The 24,270-nt window shown below is 37.5% G+C and overlaps 1 protein-coding gene across 4 annotated transcripts in view; it reads left to right on the top strand.

Annotated features, from left to right (window-relative positions):
- The window catches only part of LOC129275183 (splicing factor 3B subunit 1-like), a 33,103-nt gene extending 9,055 nt beyond the window's left edge, over positions 1-24,048 (top strand). Inside the window, exons 5-24 of one of the 4 annotated variants that reach the window (XR_010295389.1) lie at positions 3,007-3,080; positions 3,692-3,773; positions 4,579-4,691; positions 5,356-5,617; positions 6,282-6,500; positions 6,901-7,019; positions 7,608-7,805; positions 8,251-8,532; positions 9,041-9,398; positions 10,056-10,201; positions 10,994-11,140; positions 11,762-11,887; positions 12,864-13,085; positions 15,921-16,103; positions 16,762-16,940; positions 18,171-18,356; positions 19,264-19,536; positions 20,245-20,461; positions 20,986-21,409; positions 21,614-24,048. Coding sequence is in view for 3 of the 4 variants with exons in the window: in XM_054911973.2 (XP_054767948.2) it covers positions 3,007-3,080; positions 3,692-3,773; positions 4,579-4,691; positions 5,356-5,617; positions 6,282-6,500; positions 6,901-7,019; positions 7,608-7,805; positions 8,251-8,532; positions 9,041-9,398; positions 10,056-10,201; positions 10,994-11,140; positions 11,762-11,887; positions 12,864-13,085; positions 15,921-16,103; positions 16,762-16,940; positions 18,171-18,356; positions 19,264-19,536; positions 20,245-20,461; positions 20,986-21,144 (3,545 nt within the window). In the remaining variant the exon portion in view is untranslated. Of the gene's footprint in view, positions 1-1,319; positions 1,372-3,006; positions 3,081-3,221; positions 3,250-3,691; positions 3,774-4,578; positions 4,692-5,355; positions 5,618-6,281; positions 6,501-6,900; positions 7,020-7,607; positions 7,806-8,250; positions 8,533-9,040; positions 9,399-10,055; positions 10,202-10,993; positions 11,141-11,761; positions 11,888-12,863; positions 13,086-15,920; positions 16,104-16,761; positions 16,941-18,170; positions 18,357-19,263; positions 19,537-20,244; positions 20,462-20,985 lie in introns of those variants that run through there. The other 3 variants (XM_064108103.1, XM_054911973.2, XM_064108104.1) reach the window with 3 other exon arrangements.
- The last annotated feature ends 222 nt before the right edge of the window (positions 24,049-24,270 follow it).

Below are 24,270 nucleotides of genomic sequence, written 5' to 3'. Positions count from 1 at the left end.
TCTCAAGTATTCTGTAATTTCCCCAAATATTGCAAACACACGTCAATTGATTTAAGGGAACGATAACAAGACTGTATTAAAGTGAAAAGGAAGGTTGCACCTGTTTTTTGTTTTAATTAAGTTAAAGCAGATTTCATGTTTTGTCTGATGAGGCAGCATTAAAGATAAAACAGAAGTTTAATTAAACTCATCTCTGTATGTACTATGTACATGTATTTATACATTTTAGTAGAAAATCAAGTCTATATCCAAGAAATACAATTTGCTGTACTGTCAAATTAACAGTTAATAATTGTAGCTGCGTATAAAAAATGGATCTGTTGTGTTTTTATCATGGGCCCATAACACAAGTACTTGCAATTGATTGCCTCTTTGAAAGATCAATTCTGTTTTATTACTGGCCAATCTGTAGACCAGAATGCGCATGTAGCAGTGATCTCGATTGATCGTTGCCATTTTGTAATTGATTGCAAATTTTGTGCAGTAGGGGGCACTGAGGGGTTATGCAATTGCCAGTCACATGCTTATGTACTTGACTTATAAAGAAGACGACATTGCTTTCACCTAAGGAAAGGGAATTCTCCTTGACTGGTATTGTCTTTATGTATGTGTATCACATGAGTTACAGTTGTGATACCGCATACTAATTTTGCTCTCTTACCTTTTTTCCAAACAGCGCATCTCATTTGTGTCATCTGATGAATAAACCAAGGGTACAGTGTAATTAATAAGTGTCTATGGACATGGTTAAGAGCACGCTTGTTGTTAGTAACTTTGAAGGTTTCGGATTCGAAGATAATCATACATCAGTAATGCTAAACGCATACAGCTTTTTGTAGGAACATCTCAACAGAGATTTAACTTTTATCATTGACTTTGATAACTAAGGAGAATGATTAATTTTACCCTGATACAACCCGTTATGTCAAAAGAGAAGAAGATAAGCAAGCAATGACAAATGAACATGTACTGCATTGACCTGCATAATTACTTTGTCTATTAAAAAATGGAGTTGATAGGTACTAACTGTGTAATTTATTCCTGATGAAACATCTTATTCATAAACTAATAGAATATGTGACATTTTAAGACTAGGTACTCCAATACATTGAATACAATATGTTCGTGCGACAGTCTTACCAGTGAAACCGACCCCAGACCGAACGATGCTATTACATATGGCATATTGTCGGTCGGTTTGGAGCCGGTTTCATTGGTATGACTGAAGCAGTAGGTAGTGTACGGTAAGATGTGTAGATTAAGCAGCTACCGGAGTGTACTAATGACTTACAAAAGATTGATTTCATTTAGCCCGGCATCCCTTTTGCGATGGCATCGGAAGGTGAAAACGACACCAGGCCTGGCGCTAGAGTACGTATAAAGGTTTGACACCAGAGACTCAAGAACATGGCGTAAATTCTTGGTGTTATGCACTTTAGATGAGAAATGATTCATCTAGGTGCATAGCGAGAAAGAGTTTCTGGAAGGGTATTTGGTTTCATGATATACTGTATAATATTGAAAATGAGTGCTTGTATTAAAGTCGATTTGGGATCAGATATGGGACACAGATGAGAAGTTGTTGACTTTTCATAAACACTTCAAATCACTTACCCGCAAAACTGAATATTATAAGATTTCATGTTTGTAAAATTATCAAAGGATTTTCCATAGCGCTTCACCTTTCCATCACTTTCAGTTTATAGAATATCCTTATTGAAAGCCCAAGACATAATCCAATGCAATTGAGAGCTGTATGTGTATTGAAATCTACATGGGCGCCAAAATATTAAATTTGGTTTATTTTGATAATTTAAAGATTTCTCAGAGATATTGGTCTTGTTACATACAATTGATATATGGAGGACAATTAACATAAATGACATCAGTAATACCTTTCATCACACCAGATTTACATACATTTACATGCACTTCCAACCTTACTGTGTCCCATATGTGTTCTATCATGTTATATATGTATCTTATACTTATATCACTTTCAATGAAATGAAATACGTGAACCAACCACACCTCAGTTGTTCAAGTTTGTAAAGCAATTCTGATCATCGTCCTAGGAAGATAAATACCTGTGATTTTTCCAGTTTCTGAAGAAAGAGATATTTTTACACATGAAAGTGGTTTCAAAGGACAGATTCTCCTTGTCTGTGTATAGTGTGAGTTATGCAGGGTGATGAAAGGAAACTATGAATTAAAGGGATTGGCGGGTGGTTACCTTAAGAATTGCCTGCTGCCCTCTCCAACATCACCACTGTGCTCATATTCTGCTCAGTAAGAAGGTGCTGTTGAAACACTCTAGGTGTAAAGCTGGGGAAAAAAAGTTCTGTGATACTAAGTAAATTAGATTGCAATGCCCATGTAAACACCTGTAAAGGCTGATATTCTTTTATTTAAAAAGGAAACTTTTCTAAAGATTATCACTGGGAGGTGAAAAAACAAACAATTTTCTAGATTGTCACACAGTACTGTAGAGAGAGAATTTTTAAAAAATAGGTATTAACTACTCCACAGAAAACATCAATCACCAAAGATACAATTAAATATTGGTGTAGATAACACTTGAGGTGTGTTTTTCCTTTGGAAATGTCATATTTTTGTTAGTACGATGCACAGAGTAGGCAAAGGTCTTGGATTTGATTCGAGGATGAACTCTTTAAAAGATTTGAAATTTGACCTTCTCTTTTGTGAAGAAATGAAAATGTATATGTTCTTCTATGAAGATGTAAATATGATAGTAAAAAAAAACTTCCTCTGCTTTTCTTTGCCTACTCTGCACAGTCGCCAACGCTAAGCAATTTCTTCTGTAAAAAATGCCTGACAATTTAGAAGTCCCCTTCCTAACAGACTGTTCTCCATTTCTTTTCCTCTTTATTTCTCTTTTTTTGCTTGGCTCAATTTACATCTTTTCATCTCCTCCTCCTCCCTCTGTCATCCCTCTTCCTCCGTCCCCTTGTTTCCATGGTGACCATTTCCATGTACTCACTACAGGCGGTAAGACACCTGACCCGAGCCTTGCGACCTATGCTGAGATAAGAAAACAGCAGATGATGAGCAAAGAAGAGGTGAGAGCAAAAGACTTGATATTAATGAGTGGCAGATTTGTCTCTTCATTACTAATTAAATTAAAAAACCCTCATTATTGCTTGACAGGGGCTTTTTATTCTACTTGAATGGGTTATTTTTAATACCTATGTTGAAATCAGAAAACGACAGATGATGAGCAAAGAAGAGGCGAGATCAGGAGAAAATGCATATTTTTGGGACAGTTCACTATTTCTCTTGCTTTGAACAAATTCAAAATTCCTTTATTTTGAAGCCATTACTGATTTGGGGTACTTTGGGTTATGTCATGGACAAAATGTCCTTTGCAATGATGAAATAATGTAAAGGGACAAGGATTCATATCAGAGTTAGAATCCTTTATATCACATCAAACGTTCCTAAAGTTTGACAGTCATTTAAATATTCCTTGAAAGTAAGATTAATAGGATGTTTTTGTTCAATATCACTGATTTTGATGCAATTGATCTAGTTTTTTTATGTCTGAAATATTTAAAACCCTATTTGTGTATATTTCTTGAGGAATAACAGATTGTTTATCTATTAATCTTCTATTCATTGAGCTTTCAATGGTATAGTTAATGTAACATTTGATATATATATTTTATTTCAGGCGGCCTACAAGCATCAGATTCAAGAAAAGAGCAAGGCAGGCGAACTCTTTATCAGTAAAGAAGTGGAAAAACCAAAACCAGGTTAGATCTAAATAATATTCATGCTCCATGTTCATCCAAATTATGAGATTAAGTAATCGGTAGAGTCAAATTTAATGGTGTTTATGAGTGTGTTAACAATCAGAAAATGACTTCAAATAAGATTACAACTGAAGTGTTTTTATTGTCTGTTTAAAAAAAAATGAATATGTGAATATATTCTGCTAAGAAATGCTGAGTAACAACAAAGGAGAACAAGTAATGCATTCTTTCTGGTTGACTCGTCCTATTCCAAGCTATACTAGTACACTATTGCTAGAAAAAGCTGAATTAGAAATGTAGTATTGATATTTCTTGAGATTATAGGAAAATACCTTATAGTTCTTTGGCTTGCGTTTTGTGCAAGAAGAATATAATCTTTAGACTCTTCACTTTGTGGTCTGTCTGTTTAAACCTGTGTATTTGTAATTTTGACTTTTGAAACAATTTATGGCCCTGTCTTATGATGATTTGCAGTAAATTCAAATTAAACTTAAATTGCGATCGAATGAAATGGAATTTTTTTAGATCAATCACCATTTGAGTTTAATTTGAATCTAACGCATCTGGGCCTCATTGCATAAAAGTTACTATTATGGTAATTGGTATCTTTGCCATCCAATGGTAACTACCATCGTAACGCTGAACAACAGCCAATCAAAATCAAGGATTCCATGCAAGTGACCATTGAATGGCAAAGTTACCTTAATGGTATCTCTAATGCAATGGGACCCAGTTTGTAATACATGGCCCAGAAGTCTCTCTTGTACTAGCATTGCTAAGAATGTGTTTCATATGTTTATTATAGCTAAGAGAAGTAGATGGGACATGGCAAGGGGAGGTGGAGATGGTGCAGAGACTCCGAGTACTACACCAGGTCTTACTCCAAGGAAGAAAGCTAGTACATGGGACCAAGCAGAGGTAAGTCAACTCAACAGGGATTCTTTACTGAAAAGACTTGGCTATTTTGATAAATAAAATGACCTGGGGGAGGGGCTGTACTTGCCTTCCAGTTTTCATGGGTTAGATTTAACTGTAAAATATAAAGGATGTATACATGCATAAAGCTCGAGTGTTTCTTTTTTTTGAGTTGGGTTGGATTGAAAACGCATTCTACAACATGCCCCAAATTAATCAGTGTCCCTCTAATCTGAACAGTCAAACCATGAATGGGGCTATTAAGGCAAAAAAAGTAAAAATAAACCAAAATTAACCTTAAAATTAGAAATAAGAGAAAAGAAAAAGTGGAAAAAAGAAATAAAAATGAATTCAGAAAAATAAATATAATAAAAATGATAAAAATGAAGATTAAAAGTACAAAATGCAATCGAAGTAATAAAATATTAAATATTTTTGAACAAATAACAAGCAAGTAGTTGAGTAACAAGGTAATCCAGCAAGAGAGTTGTAGCAAAGAAAGAAATCGGTCTAAGAAAGATAAGTTGAACCATACTACCATTGGGTGCATGTTCATGCTTACATGGAACGGAAATATGTGTATCATCATATTCCTTATTCAGATTTCTAGAGATTGAAAACTTGTGCATTACTTATTTTATTGATCCATGTATGCTTTTCTCTCCAGTCTCAAACTCCATCAATCAGCCGCTGGGACGAGACACCCGGCAGACACAAGGGAGGGGAAACCCCCGGAGCCGCTACACCGGGTGCCACGCCCACTGCTAGTACCCGTATCTGGGAGGCCACGCCCGGTCACGTCACCCCTGGTCACGTCACACCCGGACACGCTACACCCGGACATGTTACACCTGGTCATGCGACCCCTGGTAGAGCCACGCCCAGCGCTAGGAGGAATCGATGGGATGAAACCCCACGCACAGAGAGAGGTAAATCTGATAATGTTGGCATTGTGATTTAATTGTAAACCAAGGGGGTGTTTCATGAAACAATTAGTCAGTGACAAATTTCCTCTGAGCCAATCAGATGTTAGGATTACAATAGCTTTTGATAATAGTCAAAATGACTATTTGTTTCATGAAACATTCTTTGGGTTCGATGGCATCAAATTATCTGAAAAGTTCAACTCATTACACTCCAAGTGTTTACCAAATGTTATAAGATAAAGTACACAAATTTCAGTGCCAGTATGTGTATTTTGAATCCATTATAACTTTAAAACTGAATTAATTCTAGGGGGCTTGTGTTTGGCAGGGAAGGCATTAATAATTAATTTTGTTAAGATCATTGTACCTACCAACTCCTTATGTTTTGAGAACAAAATTGGACTTGCCTATTCATTTTGCTGGATGAAAGATGTCTTTGTTATAAAAATTTCTATTCTTATTTGTATGAAAAAAAATGTAAAAACAGTTTGTTGTTGGACCAGTATGTTTGAAATGTGCAACAGATGTCTTATGTAAAAAAATCATTAATTTCTTTGTTAGTGTTCTTCTTTTAAGAAGGTAAAAAAAATATGGTAGGAGTTCTTTGTTAGATTCGTAGGTTTCAAAGCATTTCTGTAAACCATGTTTTTTTTCTTTCACCCACTAGAAACCCCTGGCCATGGCAGTGGTTGGGCTGAGACACCCCGCACAGACCGTGGTGGTGAGGGGGCTCCGTCCGAGACTCCTACCCCAGCCAGCAAACGTCGATCACGATGGGATGAGACCCCGGCTGGAAGCCAGACACCATCCGCTACTCCTATGATGCAGAGTGGTATCACTCCTGTAGGCTCCAAGGCTGCTATCATGAACACACCCACGCCATCAGGTCAGGCTCTTTCATTTATTCTTGTAAATGATAAAGAGATGTTCAGAATCTAATCTTGAGTGATGAAGAAATTTTGACCAAAATACTCCTAATCATTATTAAAATTTTGATGATAATGTTGAGAAATGTTTCTTATGTTCCCAAGAAAGCGATTGAAAAATATTGATTATAATGTTCCTTATCTTCAGCGCGCTAAAAATGCATGCAATCAAGCACCCTGTGTCTATCATACTTATCTTGAATAACATGAAAAGAATCCCAAAGCTCATAATTGCTGTAATCTTTCACCACCATAGATAAACAAACATTGGGCATAGGAATGATGGAACCCCACAAAGTGTGACAAATCTATTAACAGCGATCATAAGTTCTAACTATTTATGTTCTATTCATTATACAGCTCTACGCATCATGACTCCAGAGCAGTTGCAAGCTTGGCGTTGGGAGAAAGAGATTGATGAGAGGAACAGACCTCTATCAGATGATGAACTTGATACACTTTTCCCTGAAGGGTACAAAGTAAGTTGAAATTCCAGTTTCATTAGCCATTCAAAAGTGATTTCATGGGATCTCATGCTTTTGATTAGTCAGAAGCAAGGAAAAAAAAAAGAATCGTTTTTATTTTTTCCATAAAAGGAATGATTGACAGTATTCATCTGGTCCTGTAAGAAAAGTTTGTTATTGACAAACTGAAAGTTTTTTATTCTTGACAGAAATTTCTTCAAGCATTTGATCTGTACTCTGATGGTTAAATTGATGAGATTGTGCATAGAAAACATTTGATATGTCTAATAATGCTAAAAATTTGTGCACAATAACATGTACCTCCCTCCCATAACAAAAAACAAAGACATTGACTCCTTTTTTTGTATGAAATTTTCAACTAAACCTCTTGAATCGGAAGCCCATGACAGATAATTGTTTCACTGAGCCATTCACCTCTGTCCTCTATTTTCATTTTACTGTGTTATCTTCTTTGTGTAGTAATGCAACTGTTGCCAATCACATTTTGATTCAAGGCTTTGATTCAAACCAATGCACAGAGCACATCATTGACCCACCTTTGCTTTTCAAAACAGTATTTTCATTCCTCCCTTCTCTGTCCAGGTCTTGACCCCGCCCGCCGGCTACGTACCCATCCGTACCCCGGCCCGCAAGCTGACAGCCACACCCACCCCCATGGGAGGTATGAGTGGGTTCAGTATGCAGCAGGATGGAGGGCTAGTGGATGCTGGATTGGCACAACCACCGGGCAACCTACCCGTCCTCAAACCAGATGATACTCAGTACTTTGGTAAACTACTGGTGAGTATTGAACTTTAGTACAACACAGTTCTTGTATAGCGCACAATATGATCTAACATCCCTATGCGCTTCCGAAGGAGTTGGATATTATTAACCTGGCTTTTAGCCGGGTAATAATCTGTGCATGCTTAAAGCAATATACATGCATATATGCAGCTAATAGAACATATTCTATGCATACAGAAAGAGTTGGTTTTCATGCTCCTATTATTCTATTGATTTTCTACGTTAAGCGACTGGTATGTTTAGGTTTACTGTTACCTGTTTTCTAGTCGGAGCTCAGACTCTTTTGGTTCATTTCATCATTTTAGTTTCTTTTTTGCATTAATTTGATTTTATCTTCTGTTCTATTTTGTGTTTGCTCTTGATAAATTTGATACAATTTTTTTTAGCTTATCTTGATTCAATGTCATTTTAAGACCTGTAATATGTTTCTTGTACATAGAATGATGTTGATGAGAGTACCTTGAGCCCTGAAGAAGCCAAAGAGCGTCGCATCATGAAACTCCTGCTCAAGATCAAGAACGGTACTCCACCAATGAGGAAGGCTGCTCTAAGACAGATCACAGACAAGGCCAGGGACTTTGGTGCTGGACCTCTCTTCAATCAGATCCTACCTCTTCTTATGTCTCCGACGCTGGAGGATCAAGAGCGCCATCTGTTGGTCAAAGTCATCGATCGTATCCTCTACAAACTTGATGACTTGGTTAGACCGTACGTTCACAAGGTAAGATTTATTAGATTAAAAGTATCAGATGCTGACATCAAAAAGTTCTTATTGGAATGCTCTCTAAAGGTGTATGTTGTTGCTTGTTACAAAGGAAAGTGTCAGAAAGACAATATTTTCATGAAAGTGTTTTTAATGAATGCATGGATATCTTGTCATAGGCCCATGCGCATTAGGATGATCCAGATTCACTTACCTTATCCTAACACCAGTGGAAATGAACTGTGAACTTTTTGAAAGAAATACGATAGGCATTTGATATTTATTTGAAAAAAGTGCTTGGAAGCGTAACAAACATTTTGTATTTTGGCAGATATTGATATGGATGATGTTAGCAGCAGTGCAAAATCATATATCCTCGTCAGTGCAACAGTCTGATCATGCATTATTATAGAACTGCATGATCAGACTGTTGCACCCTGTGAGTGCCTTACGTCTTGAGATGGCGCTGTTCAAAGTGACTTTGGTATATTGGCTTCAATCTAGATATTGATCTCTCTTGTCGCAGATCTTGGTTGTGATTGAACCCCTGCTGATTGACGAAGACTACTACGCCCGTGTCGAAGGTCGTGAGATCATCTCAAATCTCGCCAAGGCTGCCGGTCTTGCCACCATGATCTCTACAATGCGTCCTGATATCGACAACTTGGATGAATATGTCCGTAACACCACAGCTCGTGCCTTCGCGGTGGTAGCCTCGGCTTTGGGTATCCCATCCCTATTGCCTTTCCTGAAGGCTGTGTGCCGCAGTAAGAAGTCCTGGCAGGCTCGTCATACTGGTATCAAGATCGTCCAGCAGATAGCTATCCTCATGGGTTGTGCTATCCTTCCTCATCTTAGGAACTTGGTAGAAATCATTGAACATGGTAAGTATTTACATTGTAATGTTTTACAGATTTGTTCAATGTGACTTTAAAATGTATGTAAAGCAATATTATTTTGTAAATTTTCTTAAGAAAAATTTTAGGTGTGTGTTGAAAGATGGTAATGGAGTTGAGGGGAACTATGTAATGAGAATGAATTCATGGGCTTATTTTGAGAGGACATGATGCAAAAAATTTCACGCACCAAAATTTGGCATGAATCAGTCCGTGCTGGCCCAACCGTAATGAACCAGTCCAGTCTACACTAATTTCAGGGTGGCTAAATTAGTATCCATATGGCCAAATCTTTAAGGCCTGATGAACTCATTATGCTCCACAAACATGGTTTCCAAGTCACTGAATTTGCGATCCCCCCCCCAAGAAAAAATTATTTGTGATATCATTGCTTCAGTACTCTATAATGTGACTTCTAGCACTCCTATTCAATCCCAATTCTATATGTAGGTTACTTTGTGAATGGAAAATAAATAGATAGACAATCTCAACTTAATTGATCAATTCAGTGAGCCGCTTGTGGGATAATTGATTTTTTTTTGAGGGGGGGATGACCTGAGCTGTAGAAAAAAGAGGTTGGAGATTTATTTTTGATCTTATGATTATTCTATACTGTTTAATATCTCTTTTCAATTCCTTCTCTAGGATTGGTTGATGAACAGCAGAAGGTTCGTACCATCACTGCCCTCGCCCTGGCTGCCCTGGCTGAAGCTGCTACACCATACGGTATCGAGTCCTTTGATAGTGTTCTCAAGCCTCTTTGGAAGGGTATCAGACAACACAGAGGAAAGGTGAGCAAAGAATAAGGTGGGGGGGGGGGTTGATGGTGGTGGTGGTTGTGGTAGTGATTATGATGATGACGATGATGCTGCAATGATTCATCTGTACAAAAACACTATAGGCAACACAATGCTTCTGATGTCATTTTGAATACAGCACTGCTTTCAATGATGATGATGTTGATGATGATGATGGTGGTGGTGGTGGTGATGTAATGATGATGCTGTATTATGGTGGTGATGATGATGATGATGCTGTATTATGGTGGTGATGATGATGCTGTATTATGTTGGTGATGATGATGATGATGATGATAAACAGTTCTTGTATAGCGCATATCACATTATGAATATAATGTCTATGCACTTCCAAAGGACTTGGATATTGCCCCGAATTTAGCTTGGCGGCCGTAATTACTTACAGCGCACAATGATATTGTTATACTCGGAAATACATGTAAATCTAACTCGTACAGATTAGGAAGGTAACTGACTCCATATTGTGATTTTGATATAGTATCTCTTTGCTGCAAAGTGCATTTCCAAGAAAATTGACCCTCGCATTAAATCTTCTTATATCTAAAAAAAGTGGTTATTTAGAATTTTTGCCAGATGTAGAAGTGACCTCTATGATTTCCTGAAAAAAAAACCCAAACAGATGTATTAAGCAGTGATCAACTACAACAATTCAGATAAATGTCAACTATATCTATTTGTTATTTAATTCCTAGCTTATATTATTAGATTAAATACACTGCTTTCTACTGCCATCATAATCAATTCTAATATCACTCTTCCTTTCAGGGTCTTGCTGCTTTCCTGAAAGCCATTGGATACCTGATCCCTTTGATGGACCCTGAGTATGCTAACTATTATACCAAGGAAGTGATGTTGATCCTCATCCGTGAATTCCAGTCCCCTGATGAAGAAATGAAGAAGATTGTCTTGAAGGTAAATACATGTATAATTTATATACTGCTGAGTGTTTCATGAAAGTTAGGTTTGTAATCACTTTGATTTGAAGAGAAACATTGATTAACACAGATTATTGGATACATTGTGTTAGACCAACATCTCAAGATTAAGGAGAATGAGCTAAGATCATGGTGCACCTCGCGTGATGTATTATAAACCCCCAAATTCTTATCTTATTTATTATCGGTGAGATAAATTCCTGACTTCAAAATCATTCTGACTTTTAGGAAAACATTCTCAATTTTCAACATTCCATGCTTTTCGTGATACTTTCAATTCACTCTCCAGTGGGAAAAATGATGTTCCTTTTTATGTAAACAGAAAGAGAGAGAGAGCTTGAGATAGGGAATCGCTATTCAAATGCATATGAAACGAATAGGACTTCAGGTTGCTCGTAAAGGAAATTGCAGAGATTGCATATTTGAGACCCTGTGGCAGCCATGGTGAAACAAGGTGCTCCATTCATGTGAATAAACACACATTTTAAACATACATTTGAAAATAAAATGTCTAAAGTTGCAAGAATTAATTATTGTACCATCAGAATTATTGTTCCAATATATCCACATCGTTAATGTTTTTGTTATCCCTGTATAGGTTGTGAAGCAGTGTTGTGCAACTGATGGTGTAGAAGAGGATTACATCAGGGATGAAGTTCTGCCGTCATTCTTCAAGCATTTCTGGCAACACAGGATGGCCCTTGATAGGCGTAACTACAGACAGGTAAATCAACCTTAAGAATGTGTCATAATTTAATTTCATTAAATACTAACACTTGTGTATGTCCACCCCTATTTTTCTCAAGTTTTGTCTTGCCTGCGTATTATATTCATAACATAGGCACTGCTTTTTTTTTCTATGGCAATACTGCATCAACATCACGGAAGCGCCGTGGTGTAGCGGTTCTGACTCTCGCCTTGTAATCAGAGGGTCGTGTGTTCGAATCCCACCATGGTCTAGCGTCCTTTGGCAAGGCGTCAATCCACACATTGCCACTCTCACCCAGGTGCTAATTGGGTACCGGTAGTCAACAACCGTCATTGTGGTTGGTTTAGCAAGTTTGCGCCTAACAGGCTGCTTGAAATGCTATGAATCCAGTGACCGGGTAATAATAATTGTGAAGCGCTATGAACAGTCGTAGATTGATAAAGCACTATATAAATGCCAATTATTATTATTATTAAAATCTGAATCCAATGTAGACCTGAGGGATAACAAACTGGTGACTCTTGTGCACTGAGTTTACAATTGTAGATGTGCACATTATACAGTAGCTATACATTTTTTTTTGTGTAATAATTTTTTCGGAGCTTGTATGTCTCCTCTATCACTTGAAATTTTTATTCTCACAAGAATTTACTTCAATTTACAATCAATTTATGGTAAAGTGGTATACAACCTTAGTACTGAAAATGCCCCCCCCTCCCCTAAGAAACACAGACAAAAAATATAAAGGCTAATAATAATTAATTATGGGGCTACTTTTCACAACCGATTGCCTTAATCTGCAACATTGGATAAGCTCAAACATTTCTGTGAATTGGAAATTTTGGGGACTCTTTTTTTTATTTCCAGGGTTCATTTGAGCATTTCAGGGGCATAATCGCCCCAAGCCCCAGTGTACTTTTATCCCTGACTGATTATGATAATGTATGCAAGCTAACAGGCATCCATTTTACGGTTGTGTTTATTCTCCTAGCTCGTGGACACCACTGTTGAGATCGCTAACAAAGTTGGAGCTTCTGAGATCATTGTGAGGGTGGTCGACGACCTCAAGGATGAAGCTGAACAGTACAGGAAGATGGTGATGGAGACTATTGAGAAGGTGATGGATAACCTTGGAGCATCAGACATTGATTCAAGGTTAGAAGAACAGCTGATTGATGGTATCCTCTATGCCTTCCAGGAACAGACTACAGAGGTGAGTCAAGGACTAACGTAGCACTCGATGGGGTAATGTATAGTGATGTACATACCTGTCTCCTTTTTTTCTATTCCTCATTCTCTTTTTTAGTGCTGTAGCTCGGATCGTTTACCGGACTGAATCCTGCCGAGTTGGCATAGTCCGGCTCGGAGCTTTACGGGTCGGGTTTCACTTTGAATCCCTCGAACTCGGTAAATAAACCCGGATGGTTTGATAATATTTGAGGTGTCATTTGTCACCGCAATAAAAGTCGTGAAACTGTTTTAAACAAGCAATCCATCCACCTAGTGTGATGGTCGAAGGGACAGGTCAAAGGCCAAGCATCCCTACCTTATTTTCATTTTTTCCCCCATCATGATCGGACCTCCTGAGTCATGGCCTAGTGTGTGTGTGTGAGGGATCGAGATGATATCCAATAGCTAGCCGGCTAACAGCGCACATGCACACAGCACAGTACCTGCCATGTGATATCATCTGACTGGTCATGTGATTGGCTGAGAGTAATGGTTTCACTGGGTGAGAATGTCCTATTTGTTTACAGGTAAAGGCCAGTTGGTCCATTAGGCATGGTCATAACTCAAGAAGTTTTCTTTTGATATTATGACTGTGATGACATGCAGAATATTTCTCTCTTTTTTGTAAAATAATCTGTCCGGTTTATTGAGATTTCTTTTATATCAGTTTTTTCTGCTAACCATAAAACCCCCCTCCCCCCCAAGAAAAAAAACCCTGTCGTGTTGACATATTCCACAAAGTCGGTGATCCGAAAATAATAGCTCAGCTAGGTGCAAAACATTTTAATTCCCATTTAAAGGATACATTAAAGAGGGTGGACCGAGACGGACGAGAAGAGGAGGGTGCAGTTAGAGGGAGAGAGAAGGGGGGGGGGGTACATGTACAAGAGCAAACCAAAAAAAATGTGTGAGATGAAAAAATTGATGATATGGGGGTAGGATGATATTGGACCAATTGTCAAATTTGAATATGAAATAAAAAATGTATTTTAATTCATTTTTTTATTAAAAGGGGAATACACCTTTCTCCTGTAAGAGAGTAATTTTTTTCAGATTATTTTTCTTGATCGATAGGCCTATCACACAAAAAATATTATTACTGGTAGCTGAAAGCTAGAATAAGACAGATAAAAATAAATCATACTAAAAAATAGTTTGAGTAAAATATTCTATTGCTTCAAAGCAAATATGAAGAATTAAATACTCGCAGAAATTAACTCTTTTTGCCACCTCCACCCCGGCTCGGAAAAAAAATCTACCCTATGGTAGACAGAAACAATCTCTGTAAGAGCCTGTTTAAAAATTGGGTTACCAGAATTAAAACATAATTATAAACAATGTGGTTTGTAATCTGCCTCTCGATTTCACACACACACACACACACAAATCATTTCAAAGCACATGTTTCGTATAAAATCACTAGCGGTGCACAGACTGTGCTGTTGACCGCTGCACTGGTGATAAGCATGTGAGCGATTGCGAGTTGGCCTTGTATCGTCTCAATCCCCTCTCTACATTACTACTGGATAATATAAACAGTGAATAAAATATTTTGGGGGTATGTCTTTTGAGAACAAGGTCAGAAGGCGATGTCGGTCACAGATAAGAGTCAAGTAGGTCAAAACTTTGTATTTTTGCATGGACATAAATCAATTTTAGCCGGACCGGGTTACCGGGCCTTTCCGGGTCGAGCTATGATTCTGATAAGATTTACGAGCCGGGTTCGGACCGAGTTGAAGGAACCGAGCTACAGCACTACTCTTTTTCATCCTTCTCAGCCTCCTCCTTGTTCTCTTCATACTCCTCTTTCCTTTTTTCTTTCCTCACTTTTCCCCTTCTTTTTTTGTTCTTCGCTCCCTCTTTCTGTTTCTTTTGTTTCTTCCTTCAGTTCCTTCTGTTTCTTCCTTGCTCCTTCCTTCCTCTTTCCTCATTCCTTTCTCCACCTTCCTGCTCCTACCATTCTTCCTCCTTTCTATCCCTTCCTTCCTCCACCCTCTTTCCTTCTTTCCTCCTTCTTTTCTCATACTTCCTCTTCCTTCCTTTGTCTTCCCTTTCTCCTTCTTCCTCCTCCTCCCCTTCTCTTTCTGCTCCTCCTGCTCCTCCTTCTTTTCTCCTTTATCCACATTCTCCCTTTTCCCTGTGTTTCTCCTCACAAATCCGGAGTTCCAATTACATTAGATTAAAACTGTTGTAATCTCTTATCCATACAAAGCATTCATTCATGTCCCATTCATCCATGCCCCGTGCACAACCAGTTCGCAAAACTCTCCTTGTTTCCATACAATAGACCAGTTCATAGTTACTTCATGGACAATTTTGGTCAAATGACCTTTCATTTCTTTCATTATGATAGGCAGATTTCAAAGCAAGATATTACAATATATAAGCTTGCCTTACATAGCAAAATGAAGAAATTCAATAGACCATGTGACTAGAATAGCACACCAAAGATCACTTTATGAAGGTATTTGTTGCATTCCTACTTTGAATGCATATCATAGCATGTTGCACAATGTACTTGGCAAACTGTGAAATACCAGTCGTTCATGGACGCATTGTTGTTTTTGTGGATGTAAATGAAAACCACAATTCAAAAGAATATATGAATAATCAAGACATCAAAGTAGGTGCTTATCTCATTAGATTTTAAACCACCATGTCACTTTAGTACAAATGACCTTCCTCTGATCATGCATAAAATCTTTTGATCATGCGCAGAAAGGAACTACGAACTGGCTTATACTATCAACTACCTGCCTAACTGTCATTCATGTGTCATTGCTTTAAGTTGTAATATCACATTCTCTGTCACCCACAGGACTCTGTAATGCTGAATGGTTTTGGTACCATAGTGAATGCCCTTGGTAAGCGAGTAAAGGCTTACCTACCTCAGATCTGTGGTACTATCCTATGGCGTCTTAATAACAAAGCAGCTAAGGTCAGACAGCAAGCTGCTGATCTCATCTCAAGGATCGCTATCGTCATGAGAACATGTCAAGAGGTAATGTCTCTTCATCATTATTTGTTTTATTTTTATGAATTATTACATACCTACCAGGTCTCTACACTTGTCTACATCTCGTTCACTTGCGGTTTTAAAACTTTCAAACACTTTGGGGAGAGATCCTTTGCTCATGCATGTCCCATACTATGGAATGGACTTCTTGAAGACATCAAAAATTGTATCTCTGTTGAGTCCTTAAAAAATGTTCTCAAAACCTTTCTTTTTACTTCTTAATTTCTTTATGCGACTTTAGCTTTCTACAGAATGGATTTGACGCTTTATAAGTCACATATAAAGTCACATATATTGGTATCATTTTATTTCACTTTCAAGGTATGCTAATATAAATGTACCTATGATAGAAAACAAGAAGGAGGTTAAGAGAGTGTATCTTGAAATTCTCCTATATTGTGCTCGTAAAGTGATCTTATTTTCAAAAGATAAGCAGATTATGAGGACCTGATTCATTGATGTAGGACATTTCTTTACTGTAAAACATCTTTCACATACATTTTCTTTGTAAAACACAATATTTTATTTATCCTTTACCTGGCATTCAAATATTACAAATAGCATTTCATTTCTGTTGATTATAGGTAGTGTCAATAAAAAACCCCACTTCTAATTATTTACCTTTCTTTGTTTTGATAAACAGGAGAAACTAATGGGTCACTTGGGTGTTGTGCTGTATGAATATCTTGGAGAAGAATACCCAGAGGTTCTGGGCAGCATTCTAGGAGCACTCAAGGGCATTGTCAATGTCATTGGTATGCATAAGATGACCCCACCCATCAAGGATCTCCTGCCTCGTCTTACACCTATTCTCAAAAACAGGTGAGTAATCATGGGGTGCTTTGTCGACGTAGTTTTTGTTACTGTTGATTTTTATTCCTTTAATTTTTTAATTTTTTTTTTTTGGGGGGGGCTGGGTGATTCATTGACTGGGAGAATTCTCATTCTTAAAAGCAATATCTGGGCTGGGTAATTGTCCCAGCTTATTGTTCCACTGATCTGTTTTCAAGGCTGTGATCAGTTAAGTCATAGCATAGATGAAAATACAAAAGACTCGTTCCCACCACCCCATCAAAATACTCTCATTTGAGTCACTCTGCCCATGTTTTGATCACATTATTTCAAGTTGTTATCAGACAGTTTGCAAATACTTGTTTAAAGTATTTCAGTTTGGTATTTTTCATCAAATCCCTAAAATTCCTGTAAGTATGTTCGCTCTAGGAATGTATTGAGCCTTAGAGTGAATTTGCTCCAATTGGTATTGTTTTAGCCCTAAGTGAACCCCCCCCCCTCCCCTCCAGATGATTTCACTTTGTAGAGTTGTTCAATATTGATTGTGAAAGGAAACTGTGCTAGTGAACAATCCTGATTGGAGTTGTCTCTTCCATGTCCACCACAAGTTCTTTCTGAACTCAACCTTTATTTAAGAAATTGAAAAGATTGAATATTTATGATATGAATAAATTACAACTAGCATCTTTTATGTTTTCCTACTCTAAACAATTGCTTCCAAATTATTTTAATGAATACTTTGAATATAATATCAACATGAATGAATATAACACAAGAAATGCCAATAAAATGTATGTACCTTTTTATCATTATAATTTTTCAAGAACAACTGTCAGTTTTAAAGGCTCACAGTCTTGGAATCTCTTGCCAGATGACCTCAAAGAGAGCCAAACTACTTGTTCTTTTAGGAGAAAATATAAATTGTATTTACTTAAGTCTGAATAATTTAATTTGTAATCTTGCCTTTTATGTGTTTAGATTTGTTATGTTATTGTATGTTGTTCGCTTTATGTCTATAATTGTTATTTTGTATTAGTTTTTGAATTGGGTAAATTCGGGGATTTACCTTGACAGGCCAATGGCCTTTTGTTTATCCCCCACATCCTCCTCACTTCATCTTTACCATTTCTTTTATAATGTTATGTAAAATGTATTTTGTATTGATTTGTAAACTTGATCTTTTGATGTTTTTAAAGAGATGTGAATTGAATTGAAGTAATTCCCTTGTGTTAATTCTATCATCATCTTCTTTGTTTTCAGACATGAGAAGGTACAAGAGAACTGCATAGACTTGGTAGGACGCATCGCTGACCGTGGAGCGGAGTATGTCTCAGCCAGGGAATGGATGAGGATCTGTTTTGAGCTTCTAGATCTTCTCAAAGCTCATAAGAAGTCCATCAGAAGAGCTACTGTCAATACCTTTGGGTATATCGCCAAGGCTATCGGGTGAGTAGGTTTCCATTTACCATCCCGTTGACATAGAAGTGTAATAATAACACTAAGTTATGCAGGGCTTGTTGGGATAACCGTTATAAGAGCTTAATGGCGACCCTGGGTACTATTATTGTGATTGTTAGGTATGCTTTTTCTGAAAGCAACAAGGAAATCGGTATGATGCTATAATAATGCTATTATTTATGATGATACGGATTGCTGCTACCTGATTTTTGCTTAGTTCTCAAGACGAGCAAATCATCAAGAATAAAATCAAGTAGCAAAGTCCCACCTCTCATGTGCTTGTCTTTTTTATTAATGATAGCCATCTTGTAATGGTTTGAAATAGTCAGTAACATGACATGTGCTCCTGCGACATGTACTCCTCTCAGAGGGCACAGGGTTGAAGTTACAATAGTAATGGAGTTTTGGTTCAGAATAATGTAAATATATTAGGATTAAGGTTTATTCAGTTTTGGAGGTTAGGTTTTGTGTTTGGCTAACATGCAGATTTTCCATGGGACCTTTGGTCTCCGGAGCAAATGCCATGGAATCAAAATAGTCACTCTGCACCAATGGCTATTCTGTGTTGCATGTTCTGTGGCCCATTTCATAAAGGACTTACAACTTTTGTAACTTTGCCATTATGGCAACTACCATGGTAACAGGGCTCAGCAGCCAATCAAAATCAAGGTTACCATGGTAGTTGCCATAATGGCAAAGTTACGACAGTTGAAAGTCCTTTATGAAACAGCTCCCAGGCATGTTAAATTGTCTTAATGTGTATTAGGCGATATTCCGTTTCACCTTTTGCCATGTGATCTTCGTTTCCAGAGCAGGTTAATATATATATATATATATATCTAGCTTTTACTATTCTAAACATGTAGATTTTCATATCTTCCCTCTCCCCTACCAGACCTCACGACGTATTAGCCACGCTGCTGAACAACCTCAAAGTGCAGGAGCGTCAGAACCGTGTATGTACCACCGTAGCCATTGCCATCGTAGCCGAGACCTGTTCCCCCTTCACCGTCCTCCCCGCCCTGATGAATGAATACAGGGTACCGGAACTCAACGTGCAGAATGGTGTTCTTAAGTCACTCTCTTTTCTCTTTGAGTACATCGGTGAGATGGGCAAGGATTATATCTACGCTGTTACACCACTGCTAGAAGATGCTCTTATGGACAGGTGAGCAAGAATGGATGGGTTTATGTGATTTCAGTCATACCTCATTTGCAACAGACATTCTTTCAGTGATTTTTGCCTAATACCTGTCCACATCCACATTATGACATAGAAAATAGAAATATACTAGTAAATGAAAGTTGTATATAAAAATAAACTAAGAAATCTTTCCCTATATTGCATGTGGTATCCGCACTGAATTAACAGACTAGTCTCTCCGAAACTCCTTAGGGTGTCTTGCAAGCACACAAGACTATAATTTGATAATTTGTTGTGTTGTGCTTCAATGTTTGTTTATTGCCATCATTGTCTTTAATCAAAATACCAATAATTTATTTATAAATCTTTTTTTAATAGCGTGGCTCGATGAGTTATTGGCATACTGTTGTCCTTGGAGGCCCTATAACAAAGATATAAACATTACAAACATAATTATGAAAAACATACAATGTGAAGTTAAGACAAACAAACTGATAAGAAGAGAACATAAAACAACACAAAGGCCCAGTTTATAGATTAAGTCTGATATTAGAATATGCAAGAATTCAAATCCCTGATGCTTGATTAGTATAGCACTTACTCTTTAAATTATTGCTCACTGTAACTTCTTGAACTAGACTTTGAATTTCTATCAAAATCCACTCTACTCTTGATACAGTCAATGCCAGTGAAACTGACTTCTGTTTGTTGAATTGTTTTTGTTTTCCTCAGGGATCTTGTCCATCGACAGACTGCCTGTGCAGCCATCAAACACATGTCACTTGGAGTCTTTGGGTTCGGCTGTGAGGACGCCCTCATACATCTCCTTAACTTTGTGTGGCCAAACATCTTTGAGACGTCTCCCCATGTCATCCAGGCCGTCATGGAAGCCATTGAAGGTCTTAGGGTCGGTGTAGGGTCTATCAAGATGTTACAGTATGCATTACAGGTAAGAACATGTGGTTCTTTGTGTCTGGTCATTTTGTCTGCCAGGCTCAAAGCTGACAATATGTCTTTAACCCTGATAGAAGTGTGGGAGAGATTAGGGGGGGGGGGTAATCATTTTCCTCTGAAATAACTTGGTCTTTCAGGGTTAATATATAGGTCCTTGTTATAAGTCAAATAGTAATTTGTGCTTCTGTCAGGATATGAAGATTTGATATTATACAGAGTAACAAAAGACTAGAAGTTATCTTTTCTTTATATCTTTCTTTAGTTTCTTTTGGTGAAGGGGGGGGGGTGGATGGGAGGCTGCTGAGAGCGAGCTAGATCTTACTCAGTATGCATATGGATTATAGTTGATCATTTTAAATTTTATAGCTCTTAAGTTCATCATGAAATAAGGTAAAAATGGAGAAAGGTTGAGGTCAACTGTATAACAAGGTTGATTGTTTGATAGTATTGCCCAAGTATGTGAGTTTGCAACAACATGAACTTTAAAATCTCATCTGTTCTTTTTTGTCTTTCCCTCAGGGATTGTTCCACCCAGCCCGTAAGGTCCGAGACACATACTGGAGAATATACAACACACTGTACATCGGCGCGCAGGACTCGTTGGTTGCTGGCTTCCCTAGAGTTCCTAACGATGAGAAGAACCAATACCTACGATATGAATTAGATTATGTGCTCTGAGAGGTGATCAGATGGAACATTATCATGGATGATTTCAAATTTGATGGACAATAATGTGGACTTCATGAGATGGAGTTCTGCTCCAGACCTATGCTTCAGAATTGACTTTGTATGATATACCATTACTCCTGAATATCAGTTCTACTACTTTACCGTATCTTCAAGGTTAATACGTTTTGTTTTGATTTATTTGAAACAGTGAAGCCTGTACATATAGAAAGATCGTTGACTGAAGTAGTAATATATCTGTAAAGTGCTTTTAGACATTGTCCTGGGGGGTGTTTCACAAAGATTTAAGTATGACTTAAATGCCGAAGCGAACATGATATGCAACGTGCAATCTTACTGATCAATATGCAGTAGTGCGCGTCCTCTTGGCATGATCTGACCAATGCTGTCATGCCTTTTATACTGCGCGCAACTAGATATATTAGTGCGACTCTAAGTCATACTTAAATCTTTGTGAAACACTCCCCTGATGTGTGAAGCACTATATAAAAGCGGAATAGTATTATTATCATTATTCAATTGAAGTATTGTGCAAAGGAGATCATGTTCCCTCTTGGTAAGTGGACTTTATGTTTAGGGCCTTTTTTCTCAAAAGTTTTTATTGATCCAGTCGATCTAAATATAGACCTATATTACAGAATATCAGCTCTTCTACGTTTTAGGTTGATATGGGACCCATTGCAGAAAGAGTTGCGTTTAAACGCAAGCCAAAAAATCAATCGCAAGTCCCAAATGCGCGCTTTTGATTGCATGATTTTTAGATTTGCGATTGATTGCAACTCTTTCTGCAACGGGCCCATGGTTTGATCTATTTGAAACAGCCTGTACGTAGAATGATCATTTGATAGAAATGATAGGAGACAACTGTCCTCACACATACACAGTCAGTCATATTCAGGGCCTTGTTTCACAAATACTTGTGATTGATCTAATCAATCTTAACAAAGGAGAGCCATCAATGTTATAATCCTTCATGGAAGAGGTCTAGGCACTTATCCGGTCTGTAGAAAAAGGGGCGTACTGTCTATTCACAAAAAAATGACGCACAAACAGGTATCTTATCAGATATATAGAAACTTTGAATCGACATCTGCATTCTAAATGACAGCATAATCGGCTTTCAATATTTCAGATCGATCGGCTTTCAATATTTCATATTGATTTGGTAAGTTACAACTGTTTTTGAGACAGGGCCAAGTGCCTGCTGCAGAGAAACGCTGTTAGCCTAACAGAGCGCTAACGGTAAGCCCCGTCACATCTTTCGGATTATGAAGTCAAAACATTTATTTCATTTGCATTACCAGTTACATTAGCGGTTGTAACAGGGCATCTGTTTGTGCATTGTTAGTGCTAACAACATTTCTGTGCGGTCAGTTCAGGTTTTACTCATACTAGTACATGGCTAAAGGGAGATCAGTTGCCTGTTCTACAAAGAGTTGCGATTGATCCGATCAATCGTAACTATGGAAAGCCAGCAACGTCAACAACTGACATACATGTTTGTTCAAAATATTTTCTAGAAATGACATATATTCATACATTAACTGTTTTCTTGACAATTCAGTACGCTTCTCTTTGTTTCCAATGGATATTGAGCAAATTTCCAAAGAAAAAATTATGACATTGATGGATTTCCATATATACTTGAGATCGATCAGATCAATCGTAACTCTTTGTAAGATGGGGCCCTATTTTTATGGTAAATGGAGAACATGCTTGGCGGTTAATTCAGAAGGTTAAGAATGTAGCTCAGGTGGTGTAACATACAGAAATAAATTTATCATTGACAATTCATTGCACATTTTTGTACACGGTTTGCCAAACGGTCATAATTAATTGAGCAATTGACAGTATCTTTAATGTCACAGGGCACTGATTGTGCTTTTTACACAGATGAATAAAACCATGAATATCACTCAGTTTTACAAGTGATTTGTACAGGAACCATTTTAAAATTACATTGAAATCCAGTCATTTCATTCAGTATGTGGTATCATGAAAATATCAGTATGTAAATATACTCAGTTGAAGTAGGGAACCCATAAATGGAGTACTCTTTCAAGTCATTGTGCTATAGCTTTTCTGCTTACTTCATTGCTTTTCATCTGTAACTGTATTTGTTATCTTCTGGTAGAAGAGTGATTTTGATATAGCACAACTAGATCACATTTTTTTCTGTTTCTCATCTCACTGAATTTCTGCGCTGGAATCAGGTAGGAAACTCTTTTTATTTTGACACTATTGACAGCTCAATTCTGAATCTATTTTTTTTTTTGGGGGGGGGGGGGTCAAAACTAGTAGTCATGTTGGAAAATCTTAGCAGACTGCAGTGAAATAATCTAGATTTAAAGCTCTTTTGCCCTCTTCCAAGGGGAAAAATGTGTAGAGAGACTAAAGCTTTCCTTTTTCATCTGTTCTTTCTGCATGTATCTTCACCTTTTTCTTATTTCAACAAGACTGGGATTATGCTTAATTACACTGTTCACAAATGATTAAATCACCCACATGTTTACTTGTGTTCCACTATTATGTATCTATGGTAAATCATTTCTGGAATGTGATATGAAGTTGCAATGTTATCTGTATATAAGAAAATGCTTATGTAATGGACAATTGCGGTTGCTTTCCTGTGATTCCCGTGTTGTTTTGACTTATCAAGACTTAGGGAGCATTTTCATGAAGCAAAAAAATTATTTTCACTGACTTATTTGCTCTGAGCCAATCAGATGCAAGGATTCACAGTAGCTTGTAACAGTAGTCGGTGAAAATCAATCACTATTTGCTTCATGAATTGCTGCCCTGAAAGTGATTTTACATGTGAAAACTGTCCTAGACTTATGATCATTGTTTCAAACGATATTTTGGTGATAAATAAATGATTTGTAAATACATGTACGACGATGTGTTGTGACTTGCTTGATATCTTGAGGTCATATTTCACATGTCCCTCTTACAAACCCATTTACAGTATCAGGGGAGTGTTTCATCAAGATTTTTCTCCGACAAGTTTTCAGATCTGACAACTTTCCCTGATTCTGATTGGCTGAGAGGTGCTGTTACTATGGTAGCTGTCGGATAAAATCCTTTCATGAAATGCTCCCCAGGTGGGTGTTTCAT

The sequence above is a fragment of the Lytechinus pictus genome, chromosome 13 (genome assembly GCF_037042905.1).
Source record: "Lytechinus pictus isolate F3 Inbred chromosome 13, Lp3.0, whole genome shotgun sequence".
NCBI classification, from domain to species: Eukaryota; Metazoa; Echinodermata; class Echinoidea; order Temnopleuroida; family Toxopneustidae; genus Lytechinus; species Lytechinus pictus.
The sequence above is the reverse complement of the archived record's forward strand: the minus strand, read 5'-3'. Positions and strand labels throughout refer to the sequence as shown.